This window comes from Gallinula chloropus (assembly GCF_964237585.1).
Source record: "Gallinula chloropus genome assembly, chromosome: 9".
Taxonomy (NCBI): Eukaryota; Metazoa; Chordata; class Aves; order Gruiformes; family Rallidae; genus Gallinula; species Gallinula chloropus.
Window position 1 is genome coordinate 5,934,448 of NC_140094.1, and position 22,740 is coordinate 5,957,187.

Sequence of the window (22,740 nt, forward strand, 5' to 3'; positions counted from 1 at the left end):
AGCCTGTTGAGCATTTCCATCTCAGGCTAAATCTCCCATATGGATAAGCAGCTTTTGGAAAATCACAAATCCAGAGTTTTTGGGAGCAGGGGAGGCCGACAGCTCCCAAACCATTTGTGGGGGTTTTTTCACAGTGGTGGAGATGTTCCCGTAGAAGTGTGGAGAAACAGAGCTCATGGGGCTCTGCTCCAGCTATGATACTGGGCATGGAGCTGAGTATAAAACCAAACAAAAGCATGAAAACCGAAGTCGGCGATTTATTTTGTGCTACAGCACTGCCATGGGTCCAGCAAACGTCTTATCTGATCCTAAAATCAACTTTTCCAGGAAAGTCAGATGGCCAGGGAGGGGTTTTTGTTGACTTTTCTGTTAGCAGCTTTTATTATAAAGGATAATTTTTTTTCCTGGGATAATTTCCTCACGGGAAGGGGACAGAGATTTGCAAACTCCTTGAATTTTTAAGGATGATTTTAAACCCTGCTTGAAAGACACTGCTGTATTAACTGAGCTCACCTGGCTGCTCTGTAGTGCATCTCCCTGCTTTTGTAGCTCAAGAAAGGGAGAATTTTATGTAGTGAAATACATTTTTTACATAGCCTGGCAAAAGCCCCAGGCGAGAGGCCATGCTGTACCTGGATGCTACCCACTTACTAAGTGTTAGGATCTTTTTTTAGCCGTAGAAATCTTTCTGGCTGGGATGCAAAAGGCGCTTGGTGAGCTCCATCCATCCTCGGGAGGGACCTGGCTCATGCCGCTCTTTAGAAACGCTCCCTGGGACTCTGCTCACCTGGTTTAACAGCTCTCACCGCATGCGAGTAGTAGTAGGTGCCAAATGTCTCTCGTCTCTCCTGTATCCCTCTCCTCCTCCGCTCCCTATCACTGGCTCTACCTGGTGCTCAGCTCTTCCGTCCCTTGTGCGGTTGAGTTCTGCTTCCTAGCGAGCGCTGCCCGTGAAGTCGTGTGCTCGGCGGTACCTTCCGTCCGTGTGTCCTGGTGACGTGTATAGTGTTTCCATCTGTATTCTGTATTGCAGGTTTGAGACCGGCCCTTTGGCCTGTGGCTTCTCTGGGTCAGGATCGCCACAAGTAACAAAATTTAGGGACTGCTTATTCATGTTTATTGGCAGAGTCCCGTTGGTTGTTGGAGATGATGGAGCAGCCTATGATACTGGTGCATGTTGGTTTGGGTACAAGCTCTAGCAGGGGGAATGCCTGTGTAGACACATTTCTTGTGTCTTGTGATGTTCACAAGATGAAGACAAGTCAGGCAGCCACCACGCGCGGCCTGGTTTCTGTGCTAGTGAATGAGTTATTCATACAGCTTCTGCCCCTGGCTATGACTTACCAAAAAAAAGCCTCTCTTGTGCTGCTCAGTGGCCATGGGCTGCTGGTTAGACAAAAGGGAGAGCACGTGTGATCTCGTGAGGCTGAGCATGTGATGGCTCACCAGCTCCACTGGCGCCAACCTGCCCATTTTGCCTGCCAGTTTCTTACACTGTCAAGTCAATGATTGTGTATCACCAGCTGCTAAGTCGAGTTCCACCAGAAACCCATGCTTCTGGCCTAACGTATCCCAGAGCACCAAAGATCAAGAGCATCTTCAGCCAGAGCTGAAACCCAAAGTGCACCAGTATATAAGGTGGCTGCTGAAGGTACAGTTGACTCCAAAGAGCTAACGGGCTTCCTGACAAGACCAAGTCTTTGAAGGTGGCTTGAGCATTTTGGCAAGTGATTAGCTGAGGGTTACCCCACCTTGCAGTGAGACAAGTCTGAGTGGGATGGATAGCTCCTGGCTGTGGTCAACACATAAGAACACCACTTCTGTTTTGTGCCTCAGCCTGGAGAGCTTTCCTGCAGAAGATAGAAAGCCATGGTTAGGGAAACCACACCAGAAGCATCTTCTGAATGCATTCTCCTTGGGCAGAGGCTCGTAGAGAGAGGGTCTTGGATAACAAAGGAACAATTTGGCTCTGACCTCCATGCTAACACCACAGATTGACAAACATCAGTCCAAGTATCTGTCACCAGATGATGCCAAGCATGCCAGAAGAGCCAGCAATAAAAGATCTCTTGTCCTAAACTTTTCAGAAGGAGCATTGCTCTTTAGGAAGCTCTTCAGTGCATCATGTACCACTGCTGCCTGCTGGGACAAGTCATCTTGCTTGGCCACAATTACCTCTTCCTAGTGTCAGCAGGCGAAACGCAGGTTTTTCTTTCAGAGGAAAAATACTTGGTCCCCTCTTCATCCAGGGTATGACCCCAGACATCCTGGCTACACCCATTTGCCTGCATGTGGTGTTTTGTGGTGCTCCCTGGCCAGGGATTTCTGGTGCAGAGGTTTGTCTTCACATCTGAGGTCGTTTCCTATGGAGACGAGGCTTTTGCCCATTGTTGCTCCAGCGATCCCCTTACCCAGCCAGTACCAACAGGCTTTAAATGGCTTTGAAATAGAAAAGAAGGGAGTAAATCCCTGTCCCCCAAAATATACATTTAAAAAAAAACCCTCAACCACCAAACCAAGCAAAGCCCTGAAGGTGATTAAAAGGTTGAAATTACTCAAGACCAAAACTGTATCATGGGGGCCAATATTTTAATAAGTCGTTTTCCAAAGCAAGTTGTCACTTTGGGCTGAATGGAAATCGATTTTTATGGGTTTTGAGGGTTTATTTTTTGATTTTTCCCTAGTATCCATCTGCAATTTATGTGTGAACATCACATAAATGTGTAAGTGCGACAGGAACAAGAAACCCTTTGATGGTTTAGGCAGCTTCTTTCTTTCCCAGTGGCAATTTTGCCTTATGTGCTGCCATCTCCTGGCTGTTTCAGGAGTGAAAAAAGAAAACATTGGAGAAGAGGAAATGCAGTAAATGTGCCTCCCCTGCAGCCCATATTTTGTATAATTTTGTTTGAAATATTTATAATAGAAGAAAAAGAAATGCTTAAAGACAGAGTGGATTCAGCTGAGACATTTCACCTGATGGGGAAAGCCAAAGGAGATACTTGGCCATCATCTCCTGAATCCTTTAATTCATCTCAATTCCCTGCTTTCCTTGTGCCAGAAACCCAACAGCTACAAACTGGGGGGAGGTGGAAGGGGGTGGGGGGGAGAAAAAAATGCTATTTTTTTTAATACAGCAAGACTCTTTTAGGTCTATTTAATGAAATCCTGGTTGGTTGAATTCTTGCAAATTCATTTCACCCTGAACAGGATATTGAAAATGGTCGCAGAAGTGGAGATCTGTTGTATTAACACTGAAAAATCTCTTGGTTTATAGAGTTCATTTTGATGTGTTCTTGGCACAAACACTTTGATCGACTTTTTTTGTGAAGTCCTCAACAAAAGTTGGGAGGAGGAAGCTCTTCTGGGCCAGATCTGTGTGGTTGAAGGTTCCTTTGGTGCTAGGGAACACCACAAAACTCTTTATCGTGGCAAAAGATCATGGCTAACATGGCTCTTCTGGGATGGAGAAGCCAGACCATGCTGGTGCAGGCTGAGTGATAAGGACCCATGGCTTGGTGCCCACTGATTATCATCATTGCTTGCTCAATGTAGAGTTGAAGCAAGGGAAATCCCTTTCTTTTTTAGGAGAAGTTAAGATATTTCTGTGGTTGTAGCTAGCTCAACAGGACTGTAGTTTTTCACTGGAGGCAGAACTAAAGATGTAAGTGATAAAACATGTAATTTTTGGTAGGAAAAGAAAATCAGCTGGCGTGCCAAGAGCTGTCTCATTTTTAAACACTTCGTGCTTGGAATCATTGCAGACAGTGCAGCGATTCGCCTCTGGGGAAGGCCAAACAAAACTGCACAAAACCATGTCTCAGGGGGAGATCGGGAAGCTGGCGGCCACGCAGAAGAGCCTGGCTCCAGATGGGAGGTAGGAAACATGGCTGGAAGTGGCATATGAGTCCCTCCCATGTCCCTCTTGCTCTTCATCACCTTGCTGAACCACCTCGGTTCCTTTGGAGGTCCACCATCCAAAGCCAGCACATGAGTTATTCATCCCACCTTTCCTGTGTGACCGCGGACGTGCCCAATTAGAAGGGGTGTCCTACTTATATTGTGATAAGGTTTTGATGACACAGACCAGGCGTCCCATCCCAAACCACCCAACTGCATGTATGAAACTTGAGTTTCTTGCCTTTCCTGAGGATGTGTAGCCTGGTTTCTCTGGTAGAAGTTGTGTGGACGTAATTTCCCCCCTCAAACTTTATGAAGATCTGGGAAATTTGTGGTAATTTTGTGTAGAAGGAAACTTTCCTAGTTGAAGTGTTTCCTCTTTCCATGACTTACTTCCAGGCCTCACCGAGCCAAGATGAGGTTCTGGGGGAAGGGAAAGCAGGGGGAGAAGAAGACCTCACGGGAGAAGCTTGCTACCCAGTCTGAGCTCCTAGAGTTGTATGCAGAGCAAGAAGCCCCTGGCAGGGAGGTGATTTCTGGCTTGCAGCTTGGTGAAGGTAAGCAGTGGGGTGGCACGATGCTGTTCTCCTAAGGCGCAGAGAAATTGCTTTCGCTTCCGTGGCAGAGGGAGAAGCTAACGTCAACCTGGCCTTACGCTACAGCCAACCATAGCACAGTATGTAGGGGCCTGATGAAGATAGAGAGCTGAGGAACATTGGCTTATCTGTAAGGTGAGGGTGTCTGTAAATGGGAATATTGTGTACGATGGTGCAGTCTAGCTGAGGCTGCTGTGGGAAAACGGGTTGAGAAGCTGCACAAATCAGGTGTCCATGGTGATTCATGTCTCTAGAATCCATGGACAGCATCGACCCAAAACAGTGGCAAGTAGTTTAGAGGGTGGGATCCAGAATGATTCTTGAGGAATTTCTTGTTTCTGATCCTCTCAGCAGCAGTCTGAACATGGACAGGTGCCTCCCCTATTGACAGAAAGGAAATAACAAAAGGAGAAATGACATATAATCTTCCTACAAGTACCACACGCTGCTTTTCTCCTCTGCAGGTTTATGGTGATGCCCATCTCCATATCTTAGTGGCAGAAATATTTTTCATCTGCTTTTCAATCTCTTTCCCCCTTTGTAATTACCCCCCATAGAGTTGGGTCCTCACCACCTGACACCTCCACGGAGTCCTGAGCTGTCTGGTATCTACCAACGGGAGTTTAAGGAGAACAAGGAGCCCTCCCCCAAAGTGAAACGCAAGCGCAGCGTCAAGATCAGCAACGTGGCTCTGGAGCCTGTACAGTGGCAGAACGACTCGCTGCAGATCATAACCAGCGCTAACGACTTGAAGAGCATGGATGAGTTTCTCCTGAAAAAGGTAACTCCTGATCTCGGTGTGCCAGGTAAATCCTCTGAGAGCTCAAAGAGACAACAAAGCCAAGATTATCCTGAAGGCTGCAAAGGGTGCACAGAGTGCATCAGGGCAGACTTGGGAGGAAGGGTGAGCACACTGTGCATGCACCATACAGTCACTCTGTGTAGGAACTGCAGCTTCGGTGTTTAGATTTCACATAATCACAGACTGATGGGAGTTGAAAGGGACCTCTGGAGATCATCCAGTCCCACCTTCTGCCAGAGCAGGATCACCTTGAGCAGGCTGCACAAGAGTCCAGGATCACGGGGTTTGAATGTCTCCAGAGATGGAGACTCCCCAACCTCTCTGGGTAGCCCGGCCCAGGGCTCTGCCACCCTCCCAGGAAAGAACTTCCTCCTCATATTTAGGTGGAACTTTCTGTAGTCAAGTTTGTGCACATGGCCTCTTGTCCTGTCCCTGGGCACCAATGAACACAGACCCACATACTCCTGCCGCCCCCCCCTCCCCCCCCCCCCCCCCCCCACCTCAGGTATTTATAAGCATTGAGAAGATCCTCCTCAGTTTGCTCTTCTCTGGGCTCAAAAGTCCCCAGTCCCTAAGCCTTTCTTCATCACAGAGATGTTCTGGTCCCTACAGCATCTCCACAGCCCTTTATTGTCCTCTCTCAGTAGCTCCCTGTCCTTCTTGACCCAGAGAGCCCAGCACTGCATGCAATGTTCCCAACAAGGTCTCACCAGGACAGAGCAGAGGTAGGGAGGAGAACCTCCCTCAACCTGCCTCCAGCTTTGAGTTGCTTCTGGTCACATCAGAAAAGGGTGATCCAGTGGGGCAGGAGTTGAAGGCTGTGGGGAAGTGCTCATGTTCTGCATGCAGGAGAAACCACCTTGTAATCACTACTGTTATTGTCTGCCTATGGGGAAGCAGCTGCTCATAGTGCTGCTTCATCTCACATGGTGCTCTGCTGCAGCTAAAGTCACATGGGTGTATCAACCCCTTTGTTTTCCCAGATGAATGAATTGGATAACGAGGACAGCAAGAAGGACACGCTGGTAGATGTTGTGTTCAAGAAAGCACTGAAGGAATTCCGACAAAACATCTTCAGCTTTTACTCCTCGGCGCTGGCGGTAAGTGACCAGGTGGCGGGGGGGAACTTCATCCTCCAGGAGAAATTAGATGCTCTGGATACTCCTGGTGTTGGAGACATGGCCGAGCCTTCAATTTCTGGTCTGCTCACCCCAAAGGATAGGTGCTCTTCCTGTGTAGTCAGTCCCATGAGCTGTAAATTTGGGCAAACTCTTCTTAATGAGCCACCTCTCAATATACGTTGAGCGGAGATTTCTGATCTCGTCATTACAGCTTGTGCCTGGGCAAATGGGACATAACAGTAGGTCAGTAAACTCCTGTTTGCCACCCAAAGTGCCTGGAATTACTACAAGTGAATGGAGATGTCTCTTCTGCTTCTGAATCTGAGCAATGATTGCTATGGCTTATGGTCACAGTGATCAAAAAAAGCTAGTTTGTTGCTTGGAACTAAAAGTTTCTTCTAAAATTGAGCTGGCAGTTAATGTTCTCCTGCTCTGTGCTCTGAGAAGCCACCCTGCCAAAGGTCATGAAACTACTCTTTATTAGATGATCCTTTTTTCCTTCTTTTAATCATACGTGGACTTTCCTGGAGTAGTTGGAAGCCAGTCAGGCTGAAATAATTGTCTGGAGCAGAACAGGCCATCTGGGGTGTATAAAAATCACTTTTCTTTTTGCTTCTGTTTCCTTAAAAGATGGATGATGGGAAGAGCATCCGCTATAAAGACCTCTACGCCTTATTCGAGCAGATTCTGGAAAAGACCATGAGACTTGAGCAGAGGGACTGGAGTGAGTCTCCAGTTAAAGTCTGGGTCAATACCTTCAAAGTCTTCCTGGATGAATATATGTTAGAGTACAAACCCACGGACTACACCACGGTGAAGGTAGTCGGCACTTTTCCTAAGCCACTTGAATGTTTGGGAACTTTCTATGGGGTTGTGCTCTCTGTAGACATGTGGGAACCTCTGTTGTCTTCTCTGCTTTAAGCTGAGGTGGACAACGTAAGTCAGCACACAAAGTGTGATTTATTGATTGCATTTCACTGGGCTCAGCAAGTCCCACTTCACAGCTCAGCTGAGCTGGGCCTCAGCCGATGCCAATATGTAAGTGTTGTCTCCATGTCAAAGGTGCAACCATCGGTGGACTATTGGAAAGGCAGCTCCTGGTGCTTCTTTTTTATTTTTTGGAGGTTTTTTCAGTCTTTGTGGGAAAGTGAAAGGGATAGATGGTTTCCTCATCTCTTGACCTCTTCCCAGGTGACCACACACTTGGGTCTCAGGAGAAGGGGGCATGGGCAGTGGCTCATCTCAGGGTCTACCCACGGTTTTTAAAGCAGTTAGAGCTTGCAGCATTCCTTTTGCAGATCTGAGCTCCTCGCTGCTGGGTCCTTACTGTCTGTGAGGACAACCACAGGGTCTTAGGCTGGGCTTGGAAGATGCTGTTTATTGAACAAATAATCTTCTGGCTCTTCTGCTCCAAATCTTCCCCAGGCTCCTCTCCAGGCAGGTTTTCTTCTGAGCAGTCTGAGGGTTAGCTCCATCTGCAGAGCTTGCATGAAGTGGAAGAGCTTTAGGTCACTAATGCTGCTCTTGGAGGTAGAGTGACTAATCCCAGCTCTGAGGTAGAGATGGAGACAGTTTTTCAGAGGAAGTGAAAACGGGGTGATCTGTAGGAGAGGTTTTTTTAAGTGACTCTCCAGGGGCTGAAATGCACTGGAAGATGGGCTGGAAAGCATTGGGGCAAAGGTAGATACAAACCCTCTGTACAGTTTACCTGAGGAAATTGCCTGTAAATATGTTCAATGTCTTTCTGCTTCCAGGTGCCAAAAACAGAACGAAAAAAGAGAAGAAAAAAGGAAGCAGATGTGGTGAGTTGAGTGGTCTGTGCAGTGAGAGACCTCCTCATGACATGTTGAGTTCTAAATATCAGAGTGTAATGAACATACAGCCATGGAAGGACATGCTAGGAAGATGGACGAGGTGGATTGGGTTTGTGTGATCAAGGGTAGCTGTAGGTTGTCCTCCAAAAACACGTCTGTCAAGACAGTACATGTAATGTCAGGAGTTACAGATGAATTGAGAGTGAGAACAGTGTTGGTTTGGGTTTGTGTATAAACCAAGAGTGTGTGTTTTACATCTCTAATATGAGACATAGGAGATGGCATCTCCTTTTTTCCTCTAGGATATGACAGTACTAGGAATGGTGCAGATGCAGAGTAAAAAGGGGTCACGGATGCATGGAAGACCTGAACCCAGAGAGGTTAACCAACCAACCTCAGCACTAAGCAAGTCTCTAACCTGCTTGCATGGTGCCTGGTTCCCATACTGGCTGGATTGGGCTGAAACCCCATACGGGTTATTGGGCTGAAAATAAAGCTAAAATAGCAAGTAAAAGCAAATAACAGCTAAAAGTTGGAGAGCTGATTGTGTTCATCTGCCTGTTTTGCAGCAGATTAACTGCCCATCTCCTTTTTCTGACCAACCTTTGTCATTGTAGGTTGAAGAGCACAACGGTCACATTTTTAAGGCCACCCAGTACAGCATCCCCACCTACTGTGAATATTGTTCCTCCTTGATCTGGATCATGGACAGGGCTTCTGTTTGTAAATGTAAGCATGTTCTTTTTGCTCTTCTTTTTTTCAGGTGATTGTATCACAGTGATGAGGTTTGAGATTTTGAAAGGCATTTGTTGCTGTTTCCTGCAACCCCACTCTCAAGTAATTTGGGTTTTTTCACATTGCAAGAACTTTTGGGATAAATCTTAAGGGTTTCTGAAGTCTATCCCAGCAGTCCTTCCACTCTTCATGGCATGGTCATTTTTTATGCTCAGAGCTTTTTACACATATCCTATAAGGTCCTACAGTCATCCCTTAAGATCACACCGTATTCAAGTGTCACAGTAGGAAGGACATTAGGAAGTCAGGTGTGGAAAATGTGCCCTATGGCTTCACATAGGATGCCTGTAGTTCTCATGACCATGGCACATTCCTTTGGCTTAGCCCATTTGACCTTCAGGCACACAAATCTTTGGAGAGATCAGGAAAATGGAGGACCACCAATGGGAAAGGTTGATCCATCACTTTGTTTTTTCCAAAGTTTCTTTAATTAGGTTGGAAGTATTGAACCCTGAGGTATTTCAGGCTGATGTCCAGTGCAGGAAGAATACAAATCAGATGCATTGTCCAACCTCTTTGAGGGTACCAAGTGTAACAATGCCAAGTGCACAGTCCTGCACATGGGACGTAACAACCCCATGCAGCGCTACAGGCTGGGGCAGAGCGGCTGGAGAGCTGTCAGGCAGAGAAGGACCTGGGGGTGTTGGGTGACTGATGACAGACCATGAGCCAGCAGTGTGACCACGTGGCCAGGAAGGCCAATGGCATCCTGGCTTGTGTCAGACACAGCATGGCCAGCAGGGCCAGGGAGGAGATTGTGCCCCTGGACTGGGCATTGGTGAGGCCGCACCTCGAGTGCTGGGTCCAGTTCTGCGCTCCTCCCATAAAAAGGACATTGAGGTCCTGGAGAGAGTCCAGAGAAGGGCAGCCAGGCTGGGGAAGTGGCTGGACGGCAAATCCTCTGAGGAGCAGCTGAGGGAGCTGGGGGTGTATAGCCTGGAGAAGAGGAGGCTGAGGGGGAGACCTTCTCCCCACTTACACTGACTTGACAGGAGGGTGCAGAGAGGTGGGCGATGGTCCCTTCAGCCAGGTGACAGGAGATGGGACAAGGAGCAATGGGCTCAAGCTGCCCCAGGGCAGGGTCAGAGCAGATGTGAGGGAAAAGTTCTTCCCTGGCAGAGTTGTGGGGCTGTGGCACAGGCTGCCCAGGGAGGGGCTGAGTCCCCACCCCTGGGTGTGTTTAACAGATGGGTAGATGAGGTGCTCAAGGGTATAGTTTAGCATAGGACAGGAACAGTTGGACTTGATGATCTTAAAGGTCTTTTCCAACCTGGTGATTCTGTACCAAGGTGTGATAGCTCAGCGTCGCTCATGGATTATTTTCCCAGTTGATCTATTTAGGTTTTTTAATGTTTCATGGGACTTTTAAAATGCAATAGAGATCTAATAGAGATTTTGTCCCTGGGAACTGCAAATTCCATGTGGTTTTAAGCTGCTAGCCCTGAGAAGAGTTACTTAATTCATATTAATTAATATTTCTCAAGCAATCTGACATTTTTGGATTATTAAATGCTATTATTCTTCATTTCAGTATGTAAATATGCTTGTCACAAGAAGTGCTGTCTTAAAACTACAACCAAGTGCTCCAAAAAGGTAAATGTCTCTCCCTACTTTTCCTTGGTTATACATTACAGAGTATGGGCTTGTATGAAAAAAAATACATGTGGGCACAGAACTTGATATAACGGTGACATTCACGCTCCTTCCAGATGGAGCTGGTACTGGAGGTCCCTGGAGGTCCCCCCAGCCTTCGGTGTTTGCTTGTATTTTGGGAATAACACAGTGATATATCACTATATATCTGCCCGGTCGTGCGGCAGATGCTGCGGTGTCATTCCCTGCTTTGGGACCATGGTGAATAACAGAAAGCTGCCTTGGTTAGTGGCTTTTAAAGACTTGGAAATGGTGGGTTATTCTTGGAAATCCAGGGATTTGTTAACCCCACCAGTCCCTGCTCAGGCTCATAGCGTGGTCCCCAAATGACAGCAGCACTACAGCCAAGCAGGGAAGAGTGGGGCGGAAGATGCTCAAGCACATGCTGCTCCTCAGAGGGGAATTACATATCGGTGGCTGGTTTTAAGGACAGTGAATGAAGGCAGCAGGTCACCCCAGCTAATGAGGATTCATCAAGATTTGGTTGGGGGTTGGGTTGGAGGTTTTTTAGCAGTTTATTTTATGCTGTTTATGCGCAAAACAATGAAAAAAAAACCCAAAAGAAGGATCATGCAGCCAGGATAAGAATGTGCTCAAAGCTCTGTCAGCTCCCTGAGAGGCTTCTCGGGGAATCATAGACTGGTCTGGATTGGAAGGGACCCCAAGGATCACAGAGCTCCAACCCCCTGCCACAGGCAGGGACACCAACCTCCAGGCGTGGAGCTACACAAGGTTGCCCAGAGCCCCATCCAACCTGGCCTTGAACACCTCCAGGGATGGGGCACCCACCCCCTCTCTGGGCAGCCTGTTCCAGCCCCTCACCACTCTCTCTGTAAAAAACTTCCCCCTAATATCTAATTTAAGCCTTCCTTCCTTCAGCTTCAATCCATCCCCATTGTCCTGCCATTGCCTACCCTTTTAACAAATTGATTCCCCTTCTGTTTCTCCTCTTTGTATGGGGAAGAACAGCCTCTCCATAGCATACAGCCTCCAGAAAGCTGCGTGGTTATGTTTTCCCCAAGAAATAATCTGAATGTCTACATGGAAGTTACAGTCAAAATGCAAATATATTCCAGGATGTCTGTATAGAATTTGCACTTTGCTTTTTCCCTTTCTTGATGGCATTTCTCCAAAGCGCTGGGAATGCCTCACATGAGTTTCTGTTGTGACACCTGGGCAGGTCCATGAGATTTCTTGAGTGCTTTAATTATTTTTTTTTCTTGGAGAAGTTCAGGGATGATTGGAGCCTCTTCATTTCTTGGGTTTCTTTGCTGAAGGAAGTTCTTGTGCTGTACCCAAGGAAGCGTGTCTCCACACCTGGGCGGTTGGACGTCCTTCTCTAGGAAGGCTCTGGCTTGTTTCCGCTTGCTGGGTCAATGACTTTAGGATTGTTTTCAGTGACAGGAAGCCATGTACCACCTATGATGCTTTGAGAAAGAAGTCTTTATTTTCTAGCCACAGTTGATTTTGCCACTGTTAGCTTTGTCCTGGACTGGATCTGTTTCTCCAGATCTGTGGTGAACTTGAGCAAACATCAAGATCTCTCTCTCGATGGCTGTAATGTTGCTTTCATCCAGGTTTGGTTCTCCTCTCTGAGCTACTTGACTTGAGTCCTCCATTCAGGAGGACTTTGTTCACATTTGAATTTAACAAATACCACATCTCCGGTGAGCGTTTGAGGCTGGCAAAAGACAGACAGAGATGGGGTTTTCATGCTCATATTTTGGCATCACATTTGTTCACAGATGAGAATTTGGAGTTGCCAGAGTGGCCAATTAGGATCTGAGTACCAGAGACTGGTTTTTACCTGCTCTGCTTTGTGCATCCTCTTTAAGCAGTGAAATCCTCCCTGGAGAGGGTGCCAGAGGGTCAGGAGGTGGAAGAGGACCGTGCCAAGCTGCATTGGCTCCATTGGGCTAAGAATATAGCCACAGAGGGGTGCTTAAAGAAAGACAATTCAGATTTTTATGACTTCAGATGCGTGTCCAGGGTCCAGTTTAGCATTGCAAGATGTATGTTGATGGCTTTCCTTTCCTTCTCCATTAGACTGACTTGAGGGTCACCTGGATCAGCTGAAGGAATTTGAATAGAGGTTGGATCTGAGCACTGTGCCAGAATGTCTGCCTAAAAGGATTTTAAACCCTTTTTCTTTTTTGCTTCCTCCCTGTTTTCCTCTTCAGTATGACCCTGAGCTGTCGTCTCGGCAGTTCGGTGTGGAGCTCTCCAGGCTGACCAACGAGGAGCGAGCGGTTCCAGTGCTGGTGGAGAAGCTCATCAACTACATTGAAATGCACGGGCTGTACACAGAGGGCATTTACAGAAAGTCGGGCTCCACCAACAAGATCAAGGAGCTGCGGCAAGGACTGGACACAGGTGAGAGGATGGGAGAAAAGAAAATGAAAACCAAAAGCACCTGGGGATAAAAATCTCTGCAGCAAGGTTAGATGTGTAGAAGGTGGGATGCTTCATCAGGGTGAAACAAGGGAGTGGTCCATCCTTCCTTCCCCAGCTGCCAGCAGTGCCTCCAACCAAAACTAGAGTCACCATCTCATGTTCTTTAGGGTGTAGCATGTGAAAAAAGGTGTTCTAGTTGAGGGGAAACATTGCCCTACCTGACACCGCAGCAATCGATGCCAGCAGGAAGAGAAATCCTGGTCCCACCAAAGGTTGGGAGACCTGGAGAATGCATTTCTCTCTTGTTTTAATGCATGGAGCTAAAATCAGGTGATGGATTTCTTGCCATTAAACACAGCGTGGTTTTGGGGGTGGGCCATGAACATTTTCTGTCACAGAGGAGTAGCTTATTGTAGGATGGTTTGGGTTGAAAGGAACCTTTTAAGGTCATCTAGTCCGATCCCTGGCTACCATAATGGCTTTGTATTGTTTTGGGTTTTTTTTCCCTTTCTCCCTCGATCTGCCAAACCCAGACATCGATAATGTGAATTTAGACGACTACAACATCCACGTCATCGCCAGCGTGTTCAAGCAGTGGCTCCGAGACCTGCCCAACCCTCTCATGACCTTCGAACTGTACGAGGAGTTTCTGCGGGCAATGGGTAAGGAAACTCCTTCGCTACCCTGTTCCCTTGGCAGAAGGAAACAGTGGCCACGTCAATGCTGAACATTTTATTCACTCTTTGAGCCCAAAACAGCTGGTTTTCATGAATATTATTTACCTGGTTTCAAAGTCTGGGTGGGTTTTTTGTCCATAAGGGGTTTTTTTAATGTCTTGCCTTTGGTGGCATTTTCCATCATGGTTCAGCAGATTTCAGCCTAAACCAGTAGCCAAAAGATCAGTCCTTTTGGGGTTGTTGGTTGATACTCACCTGAACGTGAGCCAGCAGTGTGCCCAGGTGGCCAAGAAGGCCAGTGGCATCCCATATGTATCAGGAATAGCATAATCAGCAGGACCAGGGAGGTGATGATTCCCCTCTACTCAGCTCTGATGAGGCCACATCTCGAATACTGCGTTCAGTTTTGGGCCTCTCACTCCAAGAAAGACACCAAGGCCCAGGAGCATGTCCAGAGAAGGGCAACAAAGCTGGTGAAGGGGCTGGAACACAAGTCTGATGAGGAGCAGCTGAGGAACTGGGACTGCTAAGTCTGGAGAAGAGGAGACTCAGGGGAGACCTTATTGCTCCTCCCAGCTCCCTGAAAGGAGGTTGTGGTGAGCTGGGCTCAGCCTCTTCTCACAGATACCCAGCGACAGGAGCAGAGAGAATGGCTGCAAGTTGTGCTGGGGAGGTTTAGGTTAGGAATGAGGAGAAATCTCTTCTCCCAAAGAGTGGTTGGGCATTGGAATGGGCTGCCCAGGGAGGTGTTGGAGTCACCGTCCCTCAGGGTGTTCAAGGAAAGGTTGGATGAGGTACTTGGGGCCATGGTTTAGTGAGTAACAGAGGTGGTAGGGGGGGACAGTTGGACTAGATGATCTTGGAGGTCTTTTCCAACCTTAATGATTCTGTGACTCTGTAATCTTGTAAGTAGGCAGTAAGAAGGAATCGCTTAAAATAGGAAGGCAAAGTCAGAGCCACCCCTAAATGCCGGTGCTTTCTCTGCAGGCCTCCAGGAGAGGAAAGAGACAGTGCGGGGAGTGTATTCAGTCATCGACCAGCTCTCCCGCACTCATCTCAGTACCTTGGAGCGTCTCATCTTCCACCTGGTGAGGTATGTTGGTCCAGGGCAACTTTGGGCAAGGGGAGGATACTCAGACATCCTTCATACTGAAATAGCCAAGACTGAAGGCAGGTGGGCAAGGGAAAGAGAGGAGCTTTCAAGTCCATCATGTCATCCCAGGAAGTGGCCCCAGAATTCTTTCTCTAAATGATGGCAAGCAATCTTACTGGTAAGCAATCTTCTGGTCACCCATGGTACCTGCGAGTCTGTGGGTTGTTTGGGTGCCTTAGGAACACCTGAGATGTCTTCAGGTTTGGCTTTCTCTATTGATCAGATCAAAGATGAGGGCAGAGCAACAGACTTACTGGCAGAGCAAGATAGTGCTGTAGAAGTGTCATCTCCTCTATTAATCCGTGGCCGTGAAGTGAAGATGCTTTCACCTCTGATTTCTCTCTTCATCCCTTTTTTTTCCAGGATTGCTCTCCAAGAAGAGACCAATCGAATGTCAGCTAACGCCTTGGCTATTGTCTTCGCTCCCTGTATCCTTCGCTGTCCCGATACGACAGACCCGCTGCAGAGTGTTCAGGACATCAGTAAAACAACCACGTAAGGCCGGGATGCTGGGTGATCCAGCTCCATTTCCATTACCGTCATCCCGCGCCTCTTGATAACTCTTAGTGTGGCCAAGTGGTTCAAGAAGAGAGAGCTTTAGTTGGAGGTTGTAAACACATTAAACACATCTTCCTGAAGGTATTTCATGTTCTCTCAGTCCCCAAGATGGTGTTGCACAGGAATCTTCAAGCGGTGAAGTATCCACAAGAGCAGAGCAACTTGCTCTCCTGCCCAGCACATCTCAGCAAGAAAAAATGGAGCTCATGCTGGCACGGTTTTAGTTAATCCCATTTCTGGCCAGCAGATCTCTATCTTTAGTGAACTTTCTCTCTCTTTATTTGAGGAGGCGAGCTTGTTTGCTCTCCAGCAATATTACTATTGCGCACTTCGCTTTATTTAATGTATTTGACATAATTGCAAATGTTTTATGGAGAAAAAGTGAAGCACTTGCCCAAATTCAGCCTGGCTCACGTTAAAGAGCTTTAAAAATAGATAATAGAGACCATGATAATAATGGAAATCATCCATCTGAAGGAGCTGCTTTATGTATTATTATTGTTGTTGAAGACCAGAACATGCTTGGGAGACCCAGCTGGTAGGAGCACTTGTCCTTCAGCAGTATTTCTTTGTAGCTTCTCCCTTCGACTTCAGTTATAGCAAACCCTCTGGTTTGATCCCACAGGAAGGATGGTGTGTTTCCTGTAACGCACTCCTGGCAGTATTAAACAGTCAGCTCAGCTAGAGAGGCGCACTGGGGCATTGCCATGTGCGAGTTGGAAGCAACCTACCTTCCCCTCTTCGAACGGGAGAGAGTTCTCCAGTGGGAGCCTTGTCTGTTTTTAATTTCTCTAGTTCAAGATCACATTGAATAATTTCCTTCTCCCATTTTTTGTCATCTTTTGGGTTGTTTTTCCCCCCCTTAGTTGTGTAGAATTAATCGTCATTGAGCAGATGAACAAGTACAAGGCTCGTCTCAAAGACATCAACAGCCTGGAGTTCGCGGAGAACAAAGCCAAGAGCCGCCTCTCCTTGATCCGCAGATCGATGGTGAGATGCCAAAGCTGTCTCTGTTCCCTCCTGTCCTCTTCTTGCCCACTACCTGATCTTCTCCTGCTTATTCCAGCCTCCCAAACTCCTCGCAACCTCCCACACCATCTCCCTCAGTGCAGGGACTCTCAGCCCCATGGCGGCTCCTCACCTTTGCAGGGACCTATCAAAGCATGAGGAAGTGGGAAGGGTCCGTGGAAACATGGTCACTCCAGCTCAGACGCCCCTGATCAACGTTTCCACCTTCATTTGAGCTTATTTGGTCCTGGGTTGAGTCAAGCCTTTCATTGACTGGCTGGATGTCATCCCATGGGAGACCCGGACCGTGCTTTTTTGTGCTCAGTTGCATTACCTGAAGCCAAAAAGAGTCACGCTCTGCTCCCACACTGCCCTTCTGAGAGGCTCAAACTCCATCTCATTGAGCTACCACGCTTCCCAGGGGCCGTCGGGCTGTGGATGCACGTTGTGCTTGGCTTGTTGGGCTGCGGGAGAGGGACGGACTCGGTGTGGCTCAGTCGTCCCAGGCTTAGGCTAAGGAGACTAACAGCTCCTGTGCTTGGACCTGCCTGCTGTGGTCCTCAGGGACACGTTGCTCCTGCTTTTTTGGGGGATGAAATCCAAGCAGGAGCTGGCCAGTGTCATGAGGCCTGAGCTGCAGAGCTGCCCTGCTCATCCCAGTTTAAAACAAAAAAGAAAAAACATGAAAAAAACCCCACAGGAAAACGGATAGAAACGGGTTTTTGGAGGGGCGGCGGCATGTGCACTCTAACCTTCTGCTTTCCTTTTCATCTCCTCTCTAATCCAGAAACCCGTACTAATTGCAGTTAGATTTATGAGCATAACCCGCAGCTCAATCCCGGTATGTATCACCTGCAGCGCGCCCTGCGCCAGCCGCCGCGTCCCTCCGTTGTGTGTGACCGCCGCTCATTCCAGCCCCGTCCCACCGGCCATTGTCCGTGACTTTGCCCATCCCGTCCCCAAAGCGGGCGCCGCTCCTCAGGGCCACCGTTTCTCCCACAGGTCCCCCGGGCAGCAGGAGTTCGGGACAGCCAACGCCTGGCCACCCTTGCACGCAGCTCCTCAGAAAAACCACTTCCCACCCCATTTTCCCCTCCCTGCTTCTATTTTTCCTGTTTTCTTTTTCCATCCAGTGCTCCTCTCCTTTTTGCTTTACTTGACTCATCCCTTGCCAGCTTCTACTTGCTCAGGATGCGTTTCATAGAATAATAGACTGGTCTGGGTTGGAAGGGACCCCAAGGGTCACAGAGCTCCAACCCCCTGCCACAAGCAGGGACACCAACCTCCAGGCCTGGAGCTACACAAGGTTACCCAGGGCCCCAGCCAACCTGGCCTTGAACACCTCCAGGGATGGGGCATCCACCACTTCTCTGGGCAGCCTGTTCCAGCACCTCACAACTCCTTCTGTAAAAAACTTCCCCCTAATATCTAATCTAAACCTTCCCTCCTTTAGCTTTAGTCCTGCCCTTGTCCTGCCATTATCTGCTCTTTTAAAAAGTTGAATCTCCTCCTGCTTATAAGCTCCCTTCAGGGACTGGAAGGCTGCAATGAGGTCCCCCCGCAGCCTTCTCTTCTCCAGGCTGAACAAGCCCAGCTACCCCAGCCTCTCTTTGTAGGGCAGGTGCTCCAGCCCTCTAATCATCCTTGCAGCATCAAGTTGCTTTCACAGTGCTGCTGTATCTTGAGGTGGTGGATAACACCCTCCAGCTTGGATGCCTCAGAGACCATAAGGCATCCAAAGATCTCCTCCATCTTCTTGGAGGAGAAGTACCACTACCACCTTGAACTCAAGGTCAGGACATCCAGGTTTGGACTGGGAGGGGTCCAGCAACCCCTGTTGTTCCCCAACTCCATCCCAGGTTGAGTTTGAATTCCCAGTGAGACCATCAGAAAAAGGTGCCTGCAGGTTTTTAGGGAGGCTCACAAGGTTGTTTCCCCTCCTGCTGGGTTCAGCCCACAACGCTTCTCCCAGACCTCATGAAGTTCAACAAGGAACTTGGGTAGGGACAATCCTCAACACAGGCTGGGGGACAATGTGATGGAGAGAGCAGCCCTGCAGAAAAGGACTTGGGGTACTGATGGACAAGAAGCTGGGCATGAGCCAATGATGGATGTGCCCTCAAAGACCAGAAGGCCAACAGCATCCTGTGCTGCATCACCAGAAGTGTTGCCAGCAGATCCAGAGGGAATTGTGCCCCTCTGCTCTGCTGAGACCTCAGGAGTGCTGTGTCCAGCTCTGGAGCCCTCAGCACAATAAGGACATGGACCTCTTGGAGCAGGTCCAGAGCTGGACCACGAGGATGATCCAAGAGCTTGAGCACCTCTCCTATGAAGACAGGCTGAGAGAGTTGGGCTAGTTCGGCCTGGAGAAGGCTCCGGGGAGACCCCTGAGCCACCCTTCCAGACCCTAAAGGGACCTAAAGGAAAGCTGGGAAGGACTGTTTGTAAGGGCCTGGAGCAATAGGACAAGGAGTGATAATTTAAACTAGAGCAGGGCAGGGTTAGATGAGACATGAGGAAGAAGTTTTTCTCTCTGAGGGTGCTGAGACACTGGCACAGGTTGCCCAGAGAGGTGGTTGGGGCCCCATCGCTGGAAACACTCAAGGTCAGGCTTGATGAAGCTCTGAGCAACCTGATCTAAAGGTGTCCCTGCTCACTGCAGGGGTTGGACTAGGTGGCTTTTACAGGTCCCTTCCCACCTCACGCATTCTGTGACTGAATAATTCTGTGATCCTTCAGCACAGGCAAGGGTCAGGAGACAGAGAAGAGCATAATTCGAGCTCTGATGCCCTGATGCTGCTTTGCAAGCCCATGCCATTTTGCAGGGTTTAAGTCCACAAGCTAGTGGAATCTTTGGGATCTCCAGGGGTTTGGCTCATAGGATCCAGGAGCCCATGTTGAAAAGTTGTCGTCAGCAGAACACCGTGTCATGTCAGTGGCTTTGCAGCTGAAGAAAGGTCTCTGAGATGCAAAGTTAAAAGATGAAAGGGGTAAAATGGAGGAAATCTTGCTTTTAAAAGAAAGAAGAGGCTCCTTTACCCTGCAAACCTGCTCTGGGCGGGTGGTTTAAGCAGTCCTACACAGAGTAAAGCTGTGTTGCGACCAGCTCTCCAGCTGCAAGGAGATGCAGATTCATCCTGCACCCGGTGGTTGTCAGGAGGAGGGCAGCAAGTAGTGGGCATGACTCAGGGTGGTCGACATCTTGGTCTGTTCAGGATCTTGAATTTAGAAGACCTGATGTGTCCAGTGACAGTGACAGTTAAGAATAAAGCTTTTTAATGTCCATGGTATCCCCGCTCCCCCATCTCCTTCCAAATCCGTCTTTTTCTTTACTCCATGGGGCAGATCTGTAGAGCTGGTCCTCAAGATATTGAAACAGTTGCACATATAACATTCTTCCATACATGCTGCTCCCGTTTAAGTCCTTTGGTGGTGGTGGTTCTAATTTTCTTTTTTTTTTTTTTAAAAAAGTTTATTCAGAGCTGCATTAAATCTCCCTGTTTAACCATGGGCACCACGATTGACACTTATTGTCTCATCATCAGAGGTGGCCTTGGTTTCTGGAGCTCATGTACATGAGAGCAGAACATGGTCAATGTGATTAGGTGTGAGTTACTGTTTACTGAAGGGGTCAGTGGAGACCCTTGGGGTGATCTGGAAATGTCCAGGGTGGGTGAGGGAAGGATGCAAGATGTAACCCAATGACAAAGCGGGAGCTGGGTGCCCTGAAATCAAAGGCCTGGTGATGCTTCTACCCAAAGCTGACATGGCCACCCAGCAGGTCAAGCTTCCTGTCGCACGGGCTGTGGGCTTTGCAGAAACCCATCCTGCTGCCAGCTGGGTTTGCTTTGAAGTCTAAGTTGCACTTGGCCCATCAGCCAGCAGATGGTCCATCAGCACCATCCTCACTGCCTCCATCCTCACCCCCTCCATCCTCACCCCCTCCAATGTGTTGAGTCATTCTGGCACCTCTCCCACCCTGGGTGAGATTTCAGAGGGTCCTGGGTGCGACTGCTAGTGATGCACTGAGGACCGATGGCCGGGGCCATCTTCACACCTTGGGAAAGCAGTGTGGTTGATGCCAGAGATGTTTGCAAAGCCACCTTGGCTGGTGGTGGTGATGCCATTGTCTCTCTTCAGGGCAAAGGACGCATACGACGTGGCACCTACCCTAGCCCAACATCGCCTGTTGCCGTGCGCTTGCCCTCGGTGACAGATGTCCCCGAGGAGACCATGAGCAGCGAGGAAGCCATGGAGATGGAGGTGACGGAGCAGCAGCAAGTGGCCATGCAGCAGGAGGAGAAGGTGCTGACTGAGCAGATCGAGAGCCTGCAGAAGGAAAAGTGAGTCTGGCTGAGGGTTCAAGCCACATGTCCTAGCTATAGGTTACCCATGGATGTTGCTTGACATCATGTGGTTGATGTGCTGCTCACAGGATGACACGGAGGACTCCATCCCTCTGTGATCTCTTAGCATATGTGCATCCCTTTCTTCCCCTCCTCACCTTTTGGGTCCTGTTGGGTCAGTGGTTTGGTTTTGGCAGGGAGGAGCTGACATTTGAGATGCTGACACTGGAGCCACGTGCCTCCGATGATGAAACCCTGGAATCGGAAGCCTCCATTGGCACCGCCGACAGCTCCGAAAATTTGACCTTCGACTCCGAAGGAGCCATCTCCGATCGCTCGGGTAACTCCAGCCGTTCTTGGGTTTGTCAGAGAACAGTTTGGGTTGAAAGGGACCGTCAGAGAACATCTAATCCAACCCCTGTGCAGTGAGCCTGGGCAGCTTCAACTAGTCCGAGTTGCTGAAGGTTTTCTGTAGCTCGTAGGGGCGTGCGCTCAGTTTCCTCCTCCCTGCAGAAAATTTGAGCCAGCAATTTGATTGGGTGGAAAGAGGATTCAGAGTTAATCCACGTGGACCTCGGGAAGTGGGTGTTGGCACCCTGGGTTAGGCGGGGAGGTGAGGTACTCCTCTTGCAACACTGCATCATCTTGGGTGATGCCACCTCAAGCAAGATGCTGGGAGCATTGTCCTGGCTCGATGGCGTGCATCTCCAGGGAGTGTGCTGGGATGCTGGGTGATTTTTTAGGGTGTTAATCCTCTGGTGATCCTTCCCCCTCCTCCAGAGAGAAGTGTAGCACTTACCTCCCTGCGCCCCATCAAGGCGGAAGGACCAAGCCGACTGCGAAGGCACCCCAGGATGCGGCCAGACCCGGTGGACCCAACTGACGCCTCCATCTCCTCCACCTCTTCCTCCCAATCATCCACCTCCTGCTTGCCCCACCTTCCCCGGAAGCGCTTCCAGATGTACTCCAAATCGCCTTTCTACCGAGCGGGGGGGTCAGGCGAGCCCCCCGAAACCCGAGCAAGCCCTGAGGGCTTCGTGGGACCTCTCCGTTATCCCGAGGACCGGCCTCAGTTCACCACCCGCGGGACGTTCAACCCGGAGAAAGGGAAACAGAAACTGAAGAGCGTGAAAACCTCCCCCCCGAAAACCAAAGAGCCCCCAGATGGGGGGACAGGGGGAGGACGCAAGAGAAACCCCGAGGCTGACTGCGCTGCCGCCCAATCCCTCGTCCTCCTGGGGAGCAATGAGTTCATGGTCTGAGATGCTCCATCCCAGGAGTGCGTGCTGGGGCATCTCTGCCCCCCGCCCACCCCACATCGGGAGCGCTCCCCATGGCTTCCTCAGATGAGTTATTAATTAAAAAGGACCCGCGGGGGATGGCTTTAACGGTGGCCTTAAGGGTTTTGGGGGGAGGGTTGGAGGGGTGTTGAGACTTTCTGGGGGGTTGGACTGGGGATGGAGGCGCTACAGCTGGCTCCTGCGCCCTCCCCTTCAGAGCGTCCCACTTCCCGGAGTGTCACGCCGCCAACTCATCATGCCCAACCGCCAGCGGTAGGAGAAGACCCCAGCCCCAAAACCCCGCCAGAGCATCCCGAGCCGGCGCCAAGCCCTCTGCGCTTCATCCGCCTCATCACGCTGACGCCAAGCGCATGGAAAAGCGTTAAAAATCTGCCAAAAAAAACCCAACTTTTTTTTTTAAGGTTTTTTTGTTGTTTTTAACATGACCTAACCACCTTTCCTTATTTTTTTTCCTTTTTCAGAGACCATCAGTATTAAAGAATAATAATAATAATAATAATAATCAAGGACTACTTGAAGCTGTATTTGTTCATATGCCGATTACTGGAGTTTGTTGTAAATAGATATAATTTTTTTTTTAATATTTTTCCCCAGACAGGATTTTGTTTTGTTTTGTTTTCTTTGG

At 49.0% G+C, this 22,740-nt stretch overlaps 1 protein-coding gene across 1 annotated transcript in view; it reads left to right on the forward strand.

Moving 5' to 3' along the window:
• Positions 1–22,177, forward strand: part of MYO9A (myosin IXA) — a gene marked incomplete at its 5' end in the record, with an annotated part of 145,301 nt that extends 123,124 nt beyond the window's left edge. Inside the window, 17 exons of the mRNA XM_084268004.1 lie at positions 3,762–3,874; positions 4,297–4,454; positions 5,051–5,274; positions 6,279–6,395; positions 7,047–7,235; positions 8,171–8,218; positions 8,848–8,959; positions 10,557–10,618; positions 12,859–13,051; positions 13,606–13,734; positions 14,737–14,842; positions 15,266–15,397; positions 16,327–16,450; positions 17,256–17,309; positions 20,609–20,811; positions 21,012–21,154; positions 21,595–22,177. Of these exons, the coding sequence (XP_084124130.1) occupies positions 3,762–3,874; positions 4,297–4,454; positions 5,051–5,274; positions 6,279–6,395; positions 7,047–7,235; positions 8,171–8,218; positions 8,848–8,959; positions 10,557–10,618; positions 12,859–13,051; positions 13,606–13,734; positions 14,737–14,842; positions 15,266–15,397; positions 16,327–16,450; positions 17,256–17,309; positions 20,609–20,811; positions 21,012–21,154; positions 21,595–22,076 (2,589 nt within the window). The 3' untranslated portion in view covers positions 22,077–22,177. The remainder of the gene's footprint in view (positions 1–3,761; positions 3,875–4,296; positions 4,455–5,050; positions 5,275–6,278; positions 6,396–7,046; positions 7,236–8,170; positions 8,219–8,847; positions 8,960–10,556; positions 10,619–12,858; positions 13,052–13,605; positions 13,735–14,736; positions 14,843–15,265; positions 15,398–16,326; positions 16,451–17,255; positions 17,310–20,608; positions 20,812–21,011; positions 21,155–21,594) is intronic.
• Positions 22,178–22,740: the final 563 nt, after the last annotated feature.